The sequence below is a fragment of the Ochotona princeps genome, chromosome 26 (genome assembly GCF_030435755.1).
Source record: "Ochotona princeps isolate mOchPri1 chromosome 26, mOchPri1.hap1, whole genome shotgun sequence".
NCBI classification, from domain to species: Eukaryota; Metazoa; Chordata; class Mammalia; order Lagomorpha; family Ochotonidae; genus Ochotona; species Ochotona princeps.
In genome coordinates this window covers 22,153,366-22,173,674 of record NC_080857.1, presented here as the reverse complement: position 1 = coordinate 22,173,674, position 20,309 = coordinate 22,153,366, and the positions used below count along the sequence as shown (strand labels likewise).

The window sequence follows — 20,309 nt, the reverse complement described above, 5'->3', positions numbered from 1 at the left end:
CCCCCCAAAAAATGCAGGCTGGCATTCCCAGTCTGTGGGAAGTTCTCATGAGAAAAGGGATGGGGCCGGACAATGGGCTTCCTGTCTGACTGCTAGGAAGGTTTGTCTCATAGGAGAGGAAGGTTGCAAGTGGCCTGAGAAACCATCTCATATCCCTCCCACTGCAGCTTCTTGTAGACGTTGGACTGAGTGGGCGCGTTGGAAAGACAGAGGGTCGCGGATGCAAGCAACCCTGGTGTTTTCCTAGGGAACTGGATCTTGCCTGCTTTCCCGCTTCTGCTGAAGCTCCCTTAACTCGTCCTCGAGCCCTCACACCCTGTGCTGAAATCACATCCAACGTGGCTGCAGAGGGAGTCAGGCCAGCAGCTTTAACACAGATTAGTTTGTTTTCTTAAAAAGTAGAGAGAGAGATCTCCACCACTGTTATTCCCCAAATGTCCACGGCAGCTGGGAATAGGCCAGGGCAGCGTCAGGAGCTGGCAGCTTATCCAAGTCTGCTGTGTGGGTAGCAGGGACCTTGCCCGGGAGGTACATTATTAGCATGAAACTAAAATCAGGAGCAGAACCGAGGCTCAGACCTAAGCATGCCCTGAGTCTTAAGCAGCCACTTAACCTGCTGTGCCAAGTACAGTCCACTCTTTTTGCCCTTTTAATAAGTCCATCTGTGGCCATATTATGATTCTGTTGAATAGCTCTGTGCTAGGTGCTTGATTTCCGTTTGTTCCCATCTCTCTTCTTTACCCTGGTCTCTTGCCCTTTTCTGGTTGGCAGAAGAGTAAGATCAACTCTGCCCCAAAGAGACACCTCAGGCTAATCGAAAAATGCTCATGTGAGCAGTTTATGTCATACGTGATGCTTACTTCGTTGATAACGTTAGAGTGGGTTGTATAGTGTGTGTCATCTATGTTGTAACCTTTGACCTCTGTGGAGAGGGCCTGCTGTGACTGGTAGGATTATAACTAAACAAGAACACTTACAACCCTGCCTTGAGGTGCTATGAGGTTGCAGCTGCCTCAGTATGTTGGTTTTCGGGGACCCTCTTGCTTCTACCCTGCAGTCCCAGGAAAGCACTTTGGCCATCCTTGCTTTCAGAACTTTGCTTAAGCACCTGTTTCTGTGAGTCTTGCTGTATCCCCATGTCCTAAATGCTACTGTATCAATATTTTAGTTTACAGCTGTTTCAAACTGGGAGTAAACTCATGACCCAGTTTCTGAAGCCCTCAGGTACGATGCTTAGGATGTAGTGTTTTCTTAATAACTCTTCATCAGCTAGAAAGCTTCCTTGTTGAATCTGTAGAATGTCATAGTATTATATTTATTTGTTATTTGTTTGAGAAACAGAATGAGACAGATAGCAAGACCGTTAAGATGCCCACAACCGTGGGTCCAGGCCAAAGCGGGGGGCCGAGAACTCAACCTAGGCCTCTAGTGTGGTTAGCAGGAACCCCACTATTTGAGCCATCACTGCTCCTCCTAGGTCTACCTTAGTGGGGAGCTGGAGCCAGGCATGGAACCCAGGTACTCTGGGCTATGGGTGTCCTTGGCTAAACACCTGCTGCAAGAGTACCGTGGTGTCTCAGTGTCTGCCTCTCCTGCTCTAACCCCCTTTGAGGATTGGGAAATCACTGCTGGTCTTCATACCCTCCCAACGTTGGAAGTGTGTGGTGCTTTGTTTGCCTCTCCCTCCTGAGAGGCTGGCCCCTGTAAGGACCAAAGCAGAGCTGTTGAAGGAGCAGAGTCGATGAGGCTTCTTGTGGGTTTGTGGAGGTATTGAACTGGAGTGACCCTACAGTGCAAGCTCCTGCCAGCTGCTCTGCCTCCGTGCCATCTGCATTCCCTCCAGCTGTGTAGATGGACTTCATGGAGAGCCTGCTGTGAGCCAGGCCCTGCTCCAGGCACAAGCATCACCTTGCTGTGCCCTCAGCTCTGTGGAGGCCCATGTGGTGGGGGAGACAATGACGCACAGACAGGAAGCTCAAGAACACTGATTAAATTGTGATCTGCCTGGCCTTCCTCTCATTTTCAAATTATGTAGCACTGCATAATCAAATGAGCCCAGTATCTTCCCGGTTAAGAGTAGAGCCTGGAATTCCTCCAGGCCTGCAGTTGTCAGAGAGAACCCCATGTTCATATGATGTCAGCCTCCGGCTTGCGACAGTGGCTTCTGGAAGCTACCAGGTGATTTATTGGCTGTGTGGGTTCCAGTGTCTTCCCTTTCCTGTTAATGTGCACATGCATACGCGTATGCTCCTGGGCTTTAGAATGACCTTGTTTAGTCCCACATCATCTTCTTAAAATTTTTTTAAATCATTTTTATTTATTTATTTGAAATGCAAAATTGCTCTGAGTTGGAGAGACAGATAACTTCCACATCTGTTGGTTCACACCCCAAATGGCCCCAGTTGTTGGGGTTGGGCCAGGCCAAAGCCAGTAGTCAGGAGCTTCATCCAAGTCTCCTACTTGGATGACAGGTATCCAAGCTCTTGGACCAGCTTCCTTCCACTGCTTTCCCAGGAGCATTAGCAGGGAGCTGGATCGGAAGTAGTCAGCCAGAACTTGAGCCAGCACTCCCAGGCAATGGCTTGACCCTCTGTGCCACACCAGCCCCTAGCTCTTCCTTGTAAGGCCTGCTTATTTGCTCTCATGAACCTGCAGCAACATATGATGCTGAACAGACATGTGGGCCTATTTCCTTTGTGTGAGCTTTATCGATAAACACAAGAGAATTTTTGTGCTGAGTTTATTTGACTCTGCCGGGGCAGCTAAGCTCTTGAAGTCCCTCTGAGAGGCCTTTGCCCCTTGCTCCGTGGGCTTTGGGGTTCACTGCTATGATGGTTTCTCCTCAAGAACCTTCAGTGGCTCCCCCTTTGAGTTGAATGTGTCACTCCCTGTAGTCGGGGCTCTGTGTGAGATGGTCCCTTGGCTCTCCACGTGACTTCTTAGGACAGATTCTGTCTTGAGTGACAGCTGGGTTGGATCCCACTCTCCTTGGCTCCTGGATGTCTCTGGACCAACCTGCGCTTTCCTGTGGCACTGCATCTGCTTCGGCTGCCACTTCCAAAATGCCACTTCCTCCCGACACGCCTTTCCTGGCCGCCCCCCCACCAGGCACAATGTCTGCTGCTGGGAGCCACCTGTGCTGGTGTGAACTCAATCAGTCTGAGCCCAGAGTGTCTGGGAAAGAACCTGTAAGAAGCCTATATATTGCCCTTGGGCTGGGGTACCTGGTTGGCAGTGGGCCAGGGGAGGGGCTTACTTTTCACTGTGCACCCTTATTTTTTAAAATTTTATACCATGTGTTATTCCCACTATTTTTTCTATTAAAATATTATTTAAATCAAAACCTCCTAGATAAAAAATAATAATAATAATAATAAAGAGGCCTTGCAGCTGCTTGGGCTTAGCATGGATGCAGCTAATCCAGACCAGGGTCCCATGTACTGCTAGCCATCTCCCAGACAGACTGATTTTAAGCAGAAGTGACCCTATGAGCTATACCCCTTAAGAGCCACTCAGCTCATGGAGTAGGAGCAGCATGTGCTGGAAGAAAGAGCATAGTGTTAGAATCAGAAGGCCTGACGTTGAACCTCAAGTGTGGTCATGGTCATTTCACTGTCCTGGTCCTCAGGGTCCTCACCATGAGAAGGGAGTGGTGATAGCTGCCTCCCCGGGCTGGGGCAGTTTTAGAACTGTGCTGTCCGCCTGAGTGAGCAACGCAGGGCTGATGGTCAGAAAAGGGAAGATGTGTGGGGGTTCTGGAGTTCCCTGGAGGGCCCCTCAGAGCCTGAGGGCTCACAGAGTCCTTTCTGGAAAAGACAGTGAAAACAAGGGGAACATTTCCTGCTGGCAGGCCAATGGCGCCTGGCTTCCCTTCTCTCGGGTTCATGGTTGTGCTGGTAGGACTGAGACACATTGTGTCTCAATCACTGTAGGTTCAAGACTTGTCAGAGTCTGTGCTCAGCTCTGGGTGCTGTTCTCTTCAGGCAGGTGCAAGGCGACGGAGGTATGTGGCAGGTGGCACGCCAGCCCAGCCACCAGGCTGACACACTTCCCTGTCTGCCAGTGGCACCTTGGATTCCCAGGGCTTGCTCCCCAGCCTTCCCAGGGGCCTGACCCTTTGCTCATTCACGTGTTTCCCATCGTGGCCTTCAGTGCAGAGCTGCTGAGACACTGGAATCCTCCAGTACCACTTCTCTCTGTCTTTGCAGTGTGCCCCCTGCCGCCGCAGCCAGAGAATGGAGGCTACATCTGCCACCCCCGGCCCTGCAGAGAGCTCCTGACAGCAGGCAGCGTCATTGAGTACCAGTGTGCTGAAGGCTACATGTTGAAGGGCGATTACAAGTACCTGACGTGTAAGAATGGCGAGTGGAAGCCGGCCATGGACATTAGCTGCCGTCTCAATGAGGGTCAGTGTGGCAGAAGAGAAGGGGTGCAGGGTTCTGGTTCCTTTACCCCCGGGGTGTGGCATGTGCTCCCCACCCCCCAACCCTGTGCCGTTTGACTTCCTGCAGCTCCTCCTCCTTTGAGGGTCTCTGTCTCTGGGGCTGCTGGTGCGTGTCCTGCTACGCTTCACAGAGAGCCCGAGAGAGTCCTTGGCTTTGTAAGGCCTCGGCCCTGCTCTGCAAAGCCCCTTTGATGTTCATGGTCTCTTGTTTGCCTCGCCGAGTGCTGGTGACCCTTGACCATGTTCTGCTAACACAATGTGCACAATGCCAACACCTTGTCTGGTGCCACCGCGGTTTTGTTTTTCCTTGAATGGAGACGGACTGCTTTGTTGTGGAGCCACAGGCCAGCTGCACAGCAGCGCTCTCTTCCTTCTGCCTCCTCCCGTCTTGCCTGGCAGGAATGTCCAGCTGCCTGCAGGAAAGAGTGTGTCCTGGAGCTTCCTGTGTGCCTCACACTCCGACTTGGAGCCTGGAATGAGTTTAACCCATGGCATCCCAGAGAAGTGTGGTGACTGGGCCAAGTGTCCAGCTGAAACTGTGTGAGGTCGGGGCCCTATCATGGCCTGGGCTGCCGCACAGGGAGCAGTGCACAGAGGACTTCAGGTGGAGGGGGTGTGTGACTCTGTGAGTGATGTTCCAGCCTCCTCCAGAGGCTATGCCAGTGTGGTTTACAAAGGGAGGCTGTTTGGGCTTACATGAGCCAGGGTAAGGGACAGTCCCCTTCAGGGGCTCCTTGAATGTCCTTGCCACAACATGCTGTCCGTCCTGAGGCAGCCCAGTGGCCTGTCGCTGGGTGATGGATCAACTGCAGGACCTTGGGTTGCCAAAGGAGTCTGATGATGGCTTTTCCCACAGAGAAAGACACGCACGCGTCCCTTGGGGTCCCCACGCTGTCCATCGTGGCTTCCACCGCCAGCTCCGTGGCCCTGATCCTCCTCCTCGTGGTGCTGTTCGTGCTGCTGCAGCCGAAGCTGAAGTCTTTTCATCACAGCAGGTGAGTCTGGTGCCAGTGCTACTGTGGGAGCAGCGTTTTTGATGGCCAGGGTTGCCGGTGGCCTGCTGGCCTCTGTTGCTCAGTGTGTGCACAGCAAAGGGTAGACCCTGCCCCATGTTAAACTTTGGGCACTGCACTTGCTGCTGTGCCTGCGTTGTCTCACTCCTCATAGGAGCCGTGGCTGAGAGGAATTTTTAGACCATTCTCTCAAGGTCATAGCTGGTCTAGATGATAGCAGGGCTGAGACTTGAACCCACTTCTATTCACAGCCTTTCCTGTGTGTCAGCGTTTCTCTGAACAGGGCTCCAGCAGCAGCAACAGCTGGAACTTGTTGGGAACACACAATTTCAGACTTTACTCTGACAAGTTAAATGAGAGGCTCTGGGACTGGGGCCCACGCTGTGGTTGGATAAGCTCTTCCCAGTGATTCTGATGTATACACGCCCCAATTTGCTGCCTGTTCTCCTGGCTGGGGTGGAAGGCAGCTCCCAGGAGCTGAAAGCAAATGCCAGCAGTGCTGGTCGGTTTGCTTTGGAGTGGGACCCTAGCATTTGCATTTCTCGCAAGGGAGCACCTGCACAGCACCACTGAAAACACGGAGGAGAGGTGGCTTTTCCTGTCTGGCTGTGACATTTCTCTTCGTGCTTTAGCCACAAATCATCCTGCATGGAGATGGCCACCCCTGCTTGGCCCCTGGGGATCCCTGTGGGTGGACTTTTTTCTCAGGCTGTCGCAGCTTCTGTGGGGCAGAGTGGCTGCTCCCTGTTGCCTCTCACAGTCCATCCGCCTTGTTCATCACAGCCCCTCTCTGAACACTGCTGTCACTGCGACCAAACTCAGCTGTGTTCACGGGTATGGGATTCCCAGACAAGGACCCGGCTGCCTTCAATGTCTGCAGCTTGTGGTGACCGGGCTTCCTAACATTTTGTTTTGCTTTGGGGAAGAGAGCAGCCGTTATTTTTTAATAGAATATTTTAAAATCACTTGTTTATTTGAAAGGCAGAGTTGCAGAGAGAAATATGGAAGTTCTGGCTGTGATGTTCAGAGCTGGATGTATTTGGAGCCAGAAGCCACAAGCTTCATTTCGTTCTCCCAAGTGGTTACAGAGGCCCAGGTACTTGGGCCATCTTTCACTGCTTCACTAGGCACAATAGTAGGGAGATGAATTAGAAGTATAGCAGCCATGGCTCTGCTTGCTGTGCTACAGTGCCAGCCCCAGTAGAAGTGTGTGTGTGTGTGTTGGCTTTTTTGGGGGTGGGCTGGGGGAGAAAGTTATTTCTACCAAATAGAATGGCTGTTGTGACAGTGCAAGACTAATCCTCCGCCCTGTGGTGCTGGCATCCCATATGAATGCCAGTTCATATTCCAGCCACTCCACTTCCCACCAAACTCCTTGCTTACTGTGCCGGGTAAAACCTCTTCCCCCTACAAAGCATGCATAGTGTTGGAACTGGAAAGTGCAGATTTTTATCTCCCAAGTACGGATGAGGATTTGAGAAGAAATAACAGTAGTCCAGTGACAGTGACAAAGTCTGGCCACCCCTCAAGGCACCTGCCATTATGATGAGCTGAAAGGACACAGCCTCACCTGTGTGGTTCTTGGCAAAACTTGGTATGAGTCCAATCCTGAGGAAGCAATTAGACAAACCCAGATTGTGGGCATTCTGTGAGACAGCTGGCCTAGACTGTCCCAGGAGAAGTGCCAGTGTCTTGAAAGAAAAACTGTTGTGGACTGTTGCAGATTAAAGAAACTGAAAGAGTTAGGACCACAAAATGGAATGGTGAGCCTTTGCTGGCCCAAGAAGAAGACAGACTACTTCTGAAATGGATATACTTTCTGCTCTGTCTGGAAACATTGCACCATAATATCATACTAGTGCTGTAGTTTTGGGATGTGTTGCTGTACTGGTTGAGCATCACAAATCAGGAAATGCAGAATCCAAAATTCCAACATGACACCACCAGTGGGAAATTCCATGTTAACCTCATGTAAGAACACTAAAATTGAATAAAATTAACCTTCAGGCTAGGTCTGTAAGGCATATCTAAGACAAAGGAATTTTGTGTTTAGACTTGAGCCCCATCTGTAGATGTGATGTCTTGTTGGGCATGTGCAAAGATTACACAGTCTGAAATCCGAAATACGCTTGGTCCAAGCATCGTAGATGAGGGATATTTAACATGCAGTTATGTAAAAGCAGAAGTGCGTAAGAGAATCACGCTAAATAGTCTTAATTTTGTTTTCTAGTGGACCAAAAAAAAGTGTGATATGTGTATATATATAACAATAGTAATTGCAAAACAAGGTACTCATGTGAAAAAATTTTTACAGTATAGAGTAAAAGATGCCAGACACATATTACTGTGTTTTCAGCTTATATAAAGATTAAAAAAATAACATGGTATTGAATATTTAGGTAGTAAACTTAGTAAAACAAAAAAACCCATGATTTCCATAAAAGTCACAGCAGTGGTTCGTTGTGCTGATGAGAAAATGGAGTGACTGAGAACGGAGCAAGGCATTCAGGTTCTTGGGTTCAGTAATAGTTTAAGCAGTTTTTGAAAAAGGAGATAGATAGGCAAGCAAAGTGGTTGAATCAGTATGAAATTCTTCCAGTTTCTGGTCCAGTACCCTGTTTCAAGATCATAATGTTTATCTGTCTGATGCCTTTATGAAGATCTAATTTCTATAGCATGCAAGGTAGCCACTTGAACAATGACGTGGTTTTAGTGTTTTCCCAAGTACTTGCTAGCATCAGCATCTCAGTTTTTTGTCCAGCTCTGCTGAAAGAATGAATGGCTTCATTTCCAGGTCTGAAGGCACCGAGCCTTTGCACAGGACAGGGTGTGAGTGCCTGTCACCCAGAAGTGAGAAATCATCTCTGGAGGCAGGTGTAATTGGATTCAAATCTCAGCTCCATTCTTTTTTTTTTTTTTTTTAAGATTTATTTATTTTTACTGGAAAGGCAGATATACTGAGAGAAGGAAAGACAGAGAGGAAGATCTTCTGTCCATTAATTCACTCCCGGAGTGGCCGCAAGGACCAGAGCTAAGCTGATCTGAAGCCAGGAGCCCAGAGCTCTTCTGGATCTCCCACATGGGTGCAGGGTCCCAAGGCTTTGGGCCATCCTCGACTGCTTTCCCAGGCCACAGGCAGGGAGCTGGATGGGAAGCAGGGCCACCAGGACACAAACCGGCACTCCTATGGGCTCCCGGCGCGTGCAAAGCAAGGACTTTAGCAGCTAGTCTACCGCACCAGGCCCTGTCTGCTCCATTCTTTATCAACTGTAGGACTGTGGGCAAGTTACTTAACTTTTCTGGGCCTGAAGTGTATTCCTGGTGAATCCCTACCCTACCCGGCTCTGCTGAGTCACAATGGGATCAAGTGTCCTGATTACCACATGCCTGACATGGAGTAAAGGCACAAAAAGGGAGGCTGCTGCTAGGTCATGATAGTTCTGTATGAGTGTTTAATTCTTCCTTTGTCTTTTCCTCCTGCATCCAATCAGGCGTGACCAGGGTGTCTCCGGGGAACAGGTCTCCATCATGGTGGATGGAGTCCCGGTTGCATTGCCGTCGTATGAGGAGGCCGTGTACGGCAGCTCCGGCCACAGCGTGCCACCGGCTGATCCCCGAGTGCAGATCGTGCTGTCTGAAGGGTCCGGGCCCAGTGGGAGCAGCATACCGAGAGAGCATCAGCTGCAGGACCAGGGGGCCTGTTCCTCCTCAGGTGGAGAAGACGAGGCCCCGGGCCAGTCTGGACTGTGTGAAGCCCGGGGCTCCCGAGGCTCAGAGACAGTCATGGTGCACCAGGCGACCACCTCCTCCTGGGTGGCCGGCTCAGGGAACAGCCGACTGGCACACAAAGAAGCCGTGGATTCCGAAAACAGCGACATACAAAGCCTTTTATCCCTCACGTCAGAGGAGTACACAGATGGTAGGTGGGCTGAGCAGACCGTGAGTGGTGAGGGCCCTTGGTGGGTGAGGAAGGATCGAGAACCTCTCTAATCATTGTTGCGTTTTTGGCAAAGGGTAGTAGCCCACAAGACAAGCTTTGAGCCCTGAAGTAGTCCCAGGGAGGGCTGTGAGCTCCCTGTCAGGAACGCAGCAGAGCAGGCTGTGAGGTTTGAGGGTTTGCAGTCTTTGAGATCTTCACGCTGGACCGTCAGCCACACACTGCAAGATGCATCTCAGCACAGGCCGCCGCCCTTCTCCCACTCCGCTGCTTTTCCTTGCAGCCCTGCTGTGTTCCGTGTGTTGAACAAACATTTTTGACAAAGCCCATTTTGTGCCTGATGCTCTTTAGTAGGAAACATGCTCTCTGATGCATGGAGCATCAGTGGGTTGGGAAGTTGGAGAAGGTGGGAGCAGAGGGCAGGGGGATATCCTCCAGAAATTGTGGGACTGGGGATTGTAGAGTCAGTGTCAAAGTTCAGAGGGGTCCAGAAGGTTAGTCCACGTAGGTTAGTGATTCGTGGGACATGGCTGAGCTGCCTGGGAGCCACAGGACCACAGGGAGGCAGGAGTGGCAGGCACAAGGCTGCTGACATGAAGACTCTAGAATCCAGAGAGGGCAGACAGCAGGTGGACAGCTCTCAGCAGGAGGTGTGACAGGAGCTCAGCTCTGTAGGCCAGAAAAGCAGAATGAGGAAAGAAGGGGAAGCGAGCTGGCCAGAGAGGAGGGAACCTGATGGGAACCCCCAGGAGTTTGAATAGCAGGCTGAGCCATCTCATCTCACTGTGCATACATTGGGAAAGATGAGCCAGAAAGACCCAGAAAAGAGGCAGGCTGCATTTGGCCTCTTGGAGGTGTATGGCAAAGAAGATGCCGGATTTCTTGAAGCTGTGTGTCAGCTGCAGTGGGAGTGGGTCAGGAGTGACGTAGGGAGCCCCCTGAGCTGACCATATGCTTCCCTGTCTTCCTGCAGATATTCCACTGTTGAAAGAAGCGTGAGGGTTGCCAGCTCTCTCTCCACTGCGGGGGTCCTTCCTGCCCTCCCCGCCGCCGTCCTGTGGGTTCGAGCACTCCGTACTCTCCAGCCACCCCACCCGGATACCTGAGTGCCACCTGTGTAGCTCTGAGGGCCTGTGGCCACCTTGCTGAAAACTCCAGGAAGATCTCTCTCAGCTGTCTGCCTGCTGCACAACTGGGGAATAGGCCCTTTGCCTGGCCCAGCCCTGCCACCTGTGGGGACATATTTGAATGTGCTGGCTCAAACCCACCCTCTCCCCACCACCACCCCCCCACCGGTCCCCAAGCCCCCAGCCTCTAAGCCCCTCCAGCCAGCTCTGGGGTGGCAGCCCGAGAGCCGCCATGTTTACTTGTGCCTTCCCCAACCCTGTCCAGTTCCCCTGCTGTGCAGGCTTGTTGCTCTCAACGAGCCTTAGTGGCTGCACCGCCGCTCCTGCCCCAGGAGACCAGGCCTGGCTCTGGCGTGTCTCCTGCGAGGGCTGGCGCCCCCCTTGACAGGAGCAGATCCAAGAGGCAAAGCTCTCCAGTGCCACGTGGCTCCCACTGGGGCAGGAGTGGGTCCCTGGGGTGGCCCTGGGTTGACTCCTGTGGTGCAGTCCCCCTGGCTGAGGCTGCAGAACTTGGAGAATCATGTCAAATTTTCCCCAGCACCAGCTGCCCAGCTCAGAGATGCAGGCTCTGGTCCCCTTTGAGTAGAGAGATTCCAAGAAGCACCCAGGAGATCCTGAGGGTGGAAAGGAAGGTGGCTGATACCAATTGTCTTCCAAATATGCAAATTCTTACCTTTTGTTTTGCGCAGCAAGCTTCCTGGCCTGGGTTTTCTCCTTTTCCCTGGAGTGTAAGGGGAGGCTACCTCCTGGGCTCCATCCTTGCCGCCCACAGGGCCTCCAGCAAAAGAGTTGCCGAGTGGCCTCAGGAGGACTGCCTGGCCACGGGTAGTCTGGCAGGTTGTCCCTCTTGGGTTCGTGGTGACGGAGCAGTGGCACATGCCGAGTGTCCGGGGTAGCTGCAGGCAGCTCCAGCCCGGTCCTGAGGCTCCTCATCACGGTCATGTGCCTTAGTAACTGCCCAGGAAGTGGCTTGCTGCCGGCTGCTCTTCCTCCTGCACTTCCTTACCATTTTGCCCTGTGCATGTCATGGCTGGCAGGTGGCCCGTTGCTTCCCTGACACCTGGGGTGAAGGGGGGTGGGTACAGGGCTGTTGGAGGGGAGCCCCAGGCATGAGGGGCCTCTCGCTTTGCCCTGTGCCCTGCATCGAATGCTAACGAGGCTGGGTGGAAAGGCCCCGCCCAGTCCAAGCCATCTTCAGAAGATAGATGTGGCATTAAGGAATGTTGGCTTTCCTTTTTTTGTGTGTGAAGTCTCTGAAGCACTGAGGCTGGGAAACTTGGAAGCCGACCCGGAGCTGCCGCTCTGCTCCTCCCCCAAGCCTCTCTCCTGCTTGGGATGGGAAAATCCATAATACCCCACAGACGGATGTGCCTGAGCTGATGGAGTTAGCTGCAGGCATGGGCGGACCCTTCAGGATGAGAGCGACAGCCTTCTCCCGGCCCACTGCCCTGCCGCCTCCACTCACACGCACTTTACTCGCTGGTCTTCCCCCTCCTCTCAGGGTAAGGGCAGCACCTGCTATGCCCCTAGACTCCCCCCCCTCCAATGCATCCCCCTACACAGCCAGAGTGGTCCAACCGGAGGCACACTGGACAAGGAACTGAAGGTGGGGGAATGTGGTGGGCCCATCTGTCTTAGTGCACACAGAGACACCACAGCCTGCAGCAGCACCTGGCCTCCCCTCCTCGCCTAGCTCCCCAACTCCGGGAGGAGAAAAGCAGCCGGGACTACTGGGCACTGCCTGGGTATGTCCTCCAGAACGCCAGTTCTATCCTCCCATTTCTGTCCTCTGGGGTTCCCCCCAACACCCCACTGGGAGAGACTACTCTGGTTTTGGGGGGTTTGTTCAACCTCTTGGGTGACTGGCCGGCTCAGTACTTGATGAGAAAAAAGGCTGGCCTTCCAGAGAAGCTGCTTTCCACTTGCTGCCATGGAAGTGGCAGGGTTACAAGGCCAAGCTTGCCCACCTGGAGAGCAAGAGGGAAGCGTCAGAACCAGTGTGCACCCCTGCTCCCCTGCCCCTGCCCCGTCGCTGGCTTTAACAGGGTCCCCCTGGAGGCTCCAGGGCTGCGGGTGCAGGCACTGGGCTCACATTCCTGCTGACCCCTGTGGCGGCCCCCTCCCTGTTAGTTCTCTCCCCTGACCCCCACCACTTCCTCACTATGAGCCTTGTGTTCTGCTTCTTGAGCTGTGGCTGGCTGAAGGGTTAGGGTCTCCACTGCTGCCTTGAGATGGGGCCTGGCTGAGAGCCTAGAGCACTCTTAGGCAGGAGGCCACCTGGAGCAGGTGGGAGGGACCGACCCCCGAGAGCCCTGCCTGCTTGAGTTTGCCTCCAGGGCAGTCAGGCAGAAGCCTGGTGCCAGAGCAGTGGCCAGTGCTGAAAAACTTGGATATGAGGGTTTAGGTGTTTCTCTTTGCACACTTGTGCCGTAGTCATATCCTCGCAACATTTCCAGGGCCAGAATCCAATGAAAATCACTTCAAATCTCCATCCCCTTCATGCCTTAGTTTAGCAGGTAGGCTCTGTCTTTCGCCACTTCTATGCTTTCCTGTGCTGTTTCACTGGGTGTGAACTGTGACATGGGCCAAGCCCTGGCCAACTTTGTGAGTTTGGTTTTATAAGGCATTTCAGTGCATGTCCGACAAGCACTCCATTTGCAGACAAAACTTTAGGATTGCCTTCCCCGATTCACCCAGCCCTCCTCCTGCCACCCCCAGCTTTAGAGTTGTGTGGAGAAGCTGCTGGTGAGACAAAGGTATACTCTTCCTGCTTCAGTGGTGGTGGGCCAGGGATGGGCAGCACTCAGCCTCGGCCTGTCCATCCCCATCCCAGTGGAGTGGCCTACCACTTGCTTCTCACATGACAATGTGGCCTCTGTTTCCAGGAACATCCTTGTGTAGAGAATGGAGTATGCTGCAAACATTTCTATAACCTCACCCTGCCCACTCCCGGCACAAAGGGCCTAGAAGGGAAGTGGCAGCCAGATGCCACAGCTTAATTCCAGATGTGCTGGCCAAGGACCATGGCCGGGAGCCCCTCTTGTGGGACCTGCCGGGTCTCCTTGTGATCAGTATGAGGACAGGCATCCGTGGGGCCCTAGGAGGGGGCTTGGGGAATATTTTGCTTGGAAGGTATTGGTGCTGAGTAATGCTGATTCCCCAGAGAGGGGAAGGCTCAGCTCTTCTGGGAAATGAGTCTTAATTTCCAGTAGAAGTCTGGCCGAGCTTTGAAGGAGAAACCCTCCCCCCCAGTGTTGAGCCCTCAGCCAAGTAGCCAGGCAAGCTGGAGCGGATGCAGAGTTGGAATGCTCAGATTGCTAAGCAGGGAGGAGCGGGGACCCAGGTTGCATGGCAGCTCCCACACCTACCCTGGCTTCTTAAGGTTATGACACCACTGAGGCACCCTTTGCAGAATGGTACTCGGAATGGTTGCAGACAACACAGGCGTAATTGACTGTGCAGGATGTCACTCAGTCAGTTTGGGTTTGCTTTATTTTATTCTCTATATATATATTTTTTGGTATCCTGTACATTGCAGTGGGTGTGAAGATAGTATTTTAATATTTGTACAAAGTTTAATTTAATTTTAATTGTTCTATGTATATAACTGCATTTCTAAATAATAATAATAAAAAGTTCTTATGAAGGCGGTTGTGGGAGATGTGATCCTTGCAAAGTTTTCGGTGGAAACATTGGATTGAAATGAGTGGGTGTCATTTGGAGCTCATGAAGGAACCAAGCCCTGACTGGTAGGGCGGGGGTCCTGGCAGGATGGATGAGGTATGGAAAGCATGTTTGGCACATTACACCACATCCCTTACAGGAATACCTGAGTTTGGGTCCTAGCTCTGCCGTAATTCCAGCTTTCCACTGATGCACACCTTGGAAAGCAGCCCTGAGTTGCTGGCGCCCACGTGGGATGCCCTCAGTTCCAGGTTCCTGGGTTTGGCTCAGTCTAGTTCAAGCCATTGTGGGGAATAAATCAGTGGACGAGAGTGCGTGCTTTGTCTCTCTCACACATACAAACGCACACACTTTCTGAATACAGTGGAGGAGATAGAATGGGAAGGTACAAAAAAAGTTTGTGGGAAGCAGTACCAAAAAGTTTGAATTAAAAGTATTTTGATACAAAAAAAATTTTTTAAGGATATATGCTATTTATTGGAGAGGCAGAGTTAGGGACAGAGAGACCTTCCATCAGCTGGTTCACTACCCGAAAGGCCATAATATCTAGATCTGAACCAGTCAGGAGCCAGGAATTTCTGCATCTTCCACATGGGTGCAGGGGCCCAAGCACTTGGGTCTTACTCTACTGCTTTTCCAGAGATTTATTTATTTTTATTACAAAGTCAGATATACAGAGAGGAGAAGAGACAGAGAGGAAGATCTTCCGTTTGATGATTCACTCCCCAAGTGAGCACAACAGCCGGTACTGCGCCAATCCGAAACCAGGAACCTGGAACCTCTTCTAGGTCTCCCACGTGGGTGCAGGGTCCCAAAGCTTTGGGCCGTCCTCTACTGCTTTCCCAGGCCACAAGCAGGGAACTGGATGGGAAGTGGGGCTGCCAGGATTAGAACCGGCGCCCATATGGGATCCCGGGGCGTTCAAGGCGAGGACTTTAGCTGCTAGGCCACGCCGCCGGGCCCGGGAGCTAGATCTGAAGTGGAGGAGCCAGCGCTCAAATCAGTACAGACAGTGGTTTTGCTGGCTACACCGCAGCTCCAATCTTTTAAAAGACTTGTTCATAAGGAAGGGAGAGTAACAGGGAGAAGGAGATTAGCTACCCTCTATTGGACTCTCCAAGAGTCAGGGCTGATTGAAGCCAAATCCCAGAACTTGGAATTACCTCTGCCCTGTGGGTGGCAAGTGCCAACATCTTTTACTTTCCCAGGCCCATTAGCAGGGAGCTGAATCAAAAGTGGAACAGCCAGGACTTGCAATAAAAAAAATAAATCTTTTAAAAAACATGTTTAGTCTTTGTAATCAATGCATCTTGAAAATCCCAAAGCCTTATGTGTGAGAACTGAAAAGAGTGATTTCTGCTCCAAACTCAAGAATTGATGAGGATACTTCCAACAGCTCATGTTCAATGCCACTGAAGGACATTCATTTGGAGAGTGACTATGTGGGGCAGCCAGCCGATGACGTACTGTTTAGGACTGCCGCATCCCAAGTCAGATTGCCCGGTGCAAAACTGCTCCGAGCTTCTGGTCCAGCTTCCTGCTGACACACCTGGCAGGCAGCAGATAGTAACCCAAGAGATGTGTTGGCTTTCCAGGCTCCTGCCTCTAGCCTGGCTTAACTCTGCCTTTTAAATAAATACATACACCTTTTTAAAAATACCAAAATATTGTTAAAATAATTTTTGAAATCCACACATACAAGTGTAGTGCAGATTTTTTTTTAAATTTGCATCAAAGTAAACTTCACTTTTAATTCCATTTTCCACGCCCTTTTCAAAGGAGCCTGTGTACATACCACACACCCATCAATATACATTGGGTGTATGTAATGAAACTTGGAAACCTCTTGGGAATCGGGAAGCTGTCCCATGCCGCCTACCACCCCTGGGAAACTTGGAACCCAATGCCTCATTGCTAACAAAGTTTTCCTGCTAGATTTCCATTCTGACTTAATCAAAGGAGCACGTGTTCTGCACGAAGAAAGCATTCGCTCCTGCCTTGAGACATTTTCTCCAGACAATGAAGTCGATTTGGGAAACAGGAGATGCGCTCGCCCAGGCCAGTGTGGATGTGTGTGGGTGGAGTGTGGGTGGTGGGCAAGGAAGGGCCCAACAGTGGAGGGAAACTGGGCAGAAAGCCACAACATCTCAGGGTTATTAAGAGGAACTTTCAACTGAGCCCCACAAAAGCAAGGCTCTGGATGGTAATCCTGGAAAGGAAAGAGATGTTGGAGCGAGATGGCAGGGCTGAGAGCTCTGAGAACCCACTTAGGAAGAAGGAGGGCTGAGTCCCAGTGAGAAAGCACCTGGGGGCACTGTGGGTAGAAGCACTGAGGTGGGCAGGTGGAAACAGAGTGCCAGGCTTTTAGGGAAGGGCAAAGCCACAGCTGGCCTGCTTACTGTGCCTCAGTCACATGGGTGACAGCAGTACCTGGCTCATGCTTTCCCACACTGTTGGCCTGCACTGCCTGCAGTCCTCCGCTGCCCCGTGGGGACCAGGATGGGGAGCCAGGCTCAGAATTGTGAAGTGAAACTTCATTAGGAAGCCACACAGCTCTGAAATGAAGAGAACTGGGATTCACAGATGACTGTGAAACAGCCCAGTGTCTTCACGTCTGCCTCGAAGAACCACTCTGCCCCCAGCACTCAGCCTGCTTCCGTTGTATGAACAGAAAGCACAGCCAGCTCAAACCACAGCACCTGGCAGACCTTGGGCCCGCTGGTGACTTCAGGGCCTTCCCCAGATGCTCTCTAGGAGACTAACTGTCAGAGCAGGAAAGAAAATAAGCCACAGACTCCTAGTGGCCATTGCCTACAAATGTCCCGTTTTTCAGATGAAGTCACTGCTGTGTATGCGCCATTCAGATCTCCCTCACGGGTGGGAGGAACCCAAGGACCTGGGCCGTCTCCTACTCTGTCCGTAAGCACATTGGCAGGGCACTGGGTTGGAAATAGAGCAGCTGGAACTTGAACCAGTGCCATGCAGGCTACATGTTGATTTTTTCCAGCGCCATATGACTGGTTGACCTGGGCTGGGTCGAAATCTTGGGCCCCTTCCCAGGTCTGATGTGTATGTGCCCCCATCTCACCACGCTCAGCCAGGGCACTCTGCTCAGCTTCCAAGCCTGGCTCCAACCTAACCTCCATCTGCGCCCTGAGCACCCACTGCCCATTGCTCCAGGGCAGGTCTCAGTGAGAGCAGACCAAGATCACGCAGGTCATGAATGATCAGTCGAGCTGGGATTCGAACCCAGCTGTGCTTGCCTCGACACTTCACCCCCACACCCAAGTTCACCTCTTCTACTCCCCAGAGTTCCTGCCTGGACTGCCTTTGGCCTCACACCTGCTACACTGACCAGGAACCACATTTGTGCATGCTCAAAACCAGGACCCCAAGTGGTTTAGAGTAACACTTGTCGTGCCAAGCACTCAGTTCTGTCTCAGCAAGGCTGTGACACCTCACCGAAGGGCCCAGGACCAGGGCCCAGCGTGATGGCCTAGTGGTAAATACTTATCTTGCATCCACCAGGATCCCATGTGAATGCCGGTTCCTGTCCCGGCTGCTCCACTTTCCTTCCAGCTCCCTGCTTGTGGCCTAGGAAAGCAGTAGAGGACGGCCCAAAGCTTGGGACCCTACACCTACGTGTGAGACCTGGAAGCAGCTCCTGGCTTTGGATTGGCGCAGCTCTGGCTATTGCAGTCACTTGGGGAGTGAACCAGTGGATAGAAGATCTTCTCTCTGTAGATCTGCCTTTCCAATAAAAATAAATAAATCTTAAAAAAGAAAGAAAGGCCTGGTGCCATTGTGGGGAAGGAGGACCTGATATGTTTGGAAGGTGGGCAGGGGGAAGGAGAAAATAAAACTTGCTCAAATGGAGTAGCAGGCATTTTACAAAATAACTGCCTTTTGATCTTCAAAATAGCCAGGCCACATAAATCAAGAAAAGACTGGGGCACTGCTCCAGGCCGAAGGAGACCAGAGGGACACAAATCAAGAAACAAGGAGAACAGGAATCTGAACTTGTCATGAAGACAATCACACACAGAGAGATTGTCCACCTGCTGATTCACTCCCCAGATGGCTGGAAGGGCCGGGACTGGATTAAACCCAGCCCAGAAGCCAAGGTTTGCCACATGGGTACAGGAGCCCAAATGCCTGGGCCTTCTGCTGGTTTCCCAGGTGTATTAGCAGGGAGCTAGACTGGAGGAACAGCAGCTGGGACTTAAACCAGAGTTCCGATGGGACCTTGATGTCTTAGGTAGCAGCCTGGCCTCCTGCACCACCATGCTAAACCCCATAGAAGGTATTATGGGAACGAAACTTTAATGGAGTTTGAGGATTGGACGTTGAGTAAAGCATCGGTATTGATCTTTTCTTTTTAAGGATTTATTTATTTGAAAGGCTGCGAGAGGGTGAAAAATAGCTTCCATTTGTTGATTTACTCGTCCAAATGTTCTGGGCTGGGCCAGGTCAAAGCCAGGAGCCTGAAACTCAATCGCAGTCTCCCAGATGGAAGGCAGGGGCCCACACACTTAGACCATCATCCTCTGCCTCTCCAGGCATGGTAGTTGGATCAGACGTGGAGCACTGGGGTCTTGAACCAATGCCCATATACAATGCCGGTGTCAGAGCTGGCAACTTAACTCAGTGTTCCACAGTGTTGTGCTCCACCCCACCCCCTGCACCCCTTGCACCTGCCCCTTGTTAATTTGTCAATTAGACAATTGCCTCATGGATGTACAGGAGAATGCCCTGGTTTGTATATGACATTTATTAAAATATTTGGAGGGGATTGGACAATTTCTCAGACGATTCAGGAAATATTCTATAAGTTTGAGATGATTTCTAAATACAGATATTTTACTCCACTTAAAACAATATGGCAATGTACTCTAAAAGTTCTTTGTCTGAATTCATTTTCTGCCGCCCTAACACGTTATCTTAGGAACTTTATGAACAACTGGAATGTATTTCTCACTGCTGTGGATGCGGACAAGCCCAAGGCCAAGGTTGCGGCTTGTGTGGTGAGCCCTCGGCTCTGTATCTGCTGCTGTCAGCTGCCTTAATAAACTGATGCTTTGGGGCCCAGCATTTGGTCCAGAGCTAAGCTGCTGCTTGGGACAACTGCATCCTACATCAGCGGGCCTGTGTTCAAGTCCTGGCTCTGCTCCTTCCTCCAGCTTCCTGCTAATTCGCACCCTGGGAGGCGGTGGGACGGCTCTGGTCACGGGACCCTGTCACCCATGTGGAGGACTCAGATGGAATTCCTGAGTGCTGGCTTCCACCTGGCCCAGCCCTGACTGCTGCAACTGGAACATTTCTCTCTCTGTCTCCGTTCAAATAACATGAAAATAGAAACACAAGCGTGCATAGGTCCAGCTCCCTGGGATCCCTGTGGTAGGAAACAGCGTGAGGCCGCAGGGGAAGAGTGAGTGAGTAGATGCCTGGGAGCAGGTGCCCAGGGAGTTGGACCCTGCGTAAGCACCCAGGAGGCCACGGAGGGCTCTAGCAGGAGAGGGAGTTGAGTTGAGGCGTCTTCAAAACGGACTTTTGGCTACATTGACAGTAGCTGGAACAGGCGCCGAGAGAGTGCAGAGAGGTGAGTTGGCACCATGCTGGGAGAAGTCTCAGCACACGGGAGTTATCAGGGGAGTTTACCCTTACGTAGGAGGGCTAGGTAGAGCCTGAGATTCTGCGTTTCTGGTGCTTTGAGAAACATTCATTTGTTTGAAAGAGAGCGAGAGCACGCTCACTCACATCTGTTGGCTCATTCCCCAGATGCCTGCAATAGCCAGGGCTGGGATCAGACGAGAGCTGGAGGAACTTAACCTGTGTCTCCCAAATACTTGAGCCATGGCTGCTACCTCCACGGATGTGCCTTAAGAGGAAGCTGGAAGGCCCGTGTATAGCCATGCACCCTGACGGGCGCTGCGTAAACTCTCAGGTGCTTGCTGGCCCGCAGACCACACTTGGCAGGGCGAGCAATGGCTGTGGCCTGCGCCGGGGTCCCGCACACAGCCTCCTGCGAAAGAGAGCGAGAACGAATGCGCCCTCTGCGGGCAGCCCAGACACTGAGCCGCCACGCCACGCTGGGCGACCCGATT

General features: G+C 51.9%; 1 protein-coding gene across 2 annotated transcripts in view; it reads left to right on the top strand.

Annotated features, from left to right (window-relative positions):
• The window catches only part of SUSD6 (sushi domain containing 6), a 94,872-nt gene extending 84,175 nt beyond the window's left edge, over positions 1–10,697 (top strand). For both annotated transcript variants that reach the window (XM_004584442.2, XM_058655167.1), the window contains exons 3-6: positions 4,209–4,406; positions 5,301–5,439; positions 8,949–9,376; positions 10,368–10,697. In XM_004584442.2, the coding sequence (XP_004584499.2) occupies positions 4,209–4,406; positions 5,301–5,439; positions 8,949–9,376; positions 10,368–10,393 (791 nt within the window). In that variant the 3' untranslated portion in view covers positions 10,394–10,697. The remainder of the gene's footprint in view (positions 1–4,208; positions 4,407–5,300; positions 5,440–8,948; positions 9,377–10,367) is intronic.
• The last annotated feature ends 9,612 nt before the right edge of the window (positions 10,698–20,309 follow it).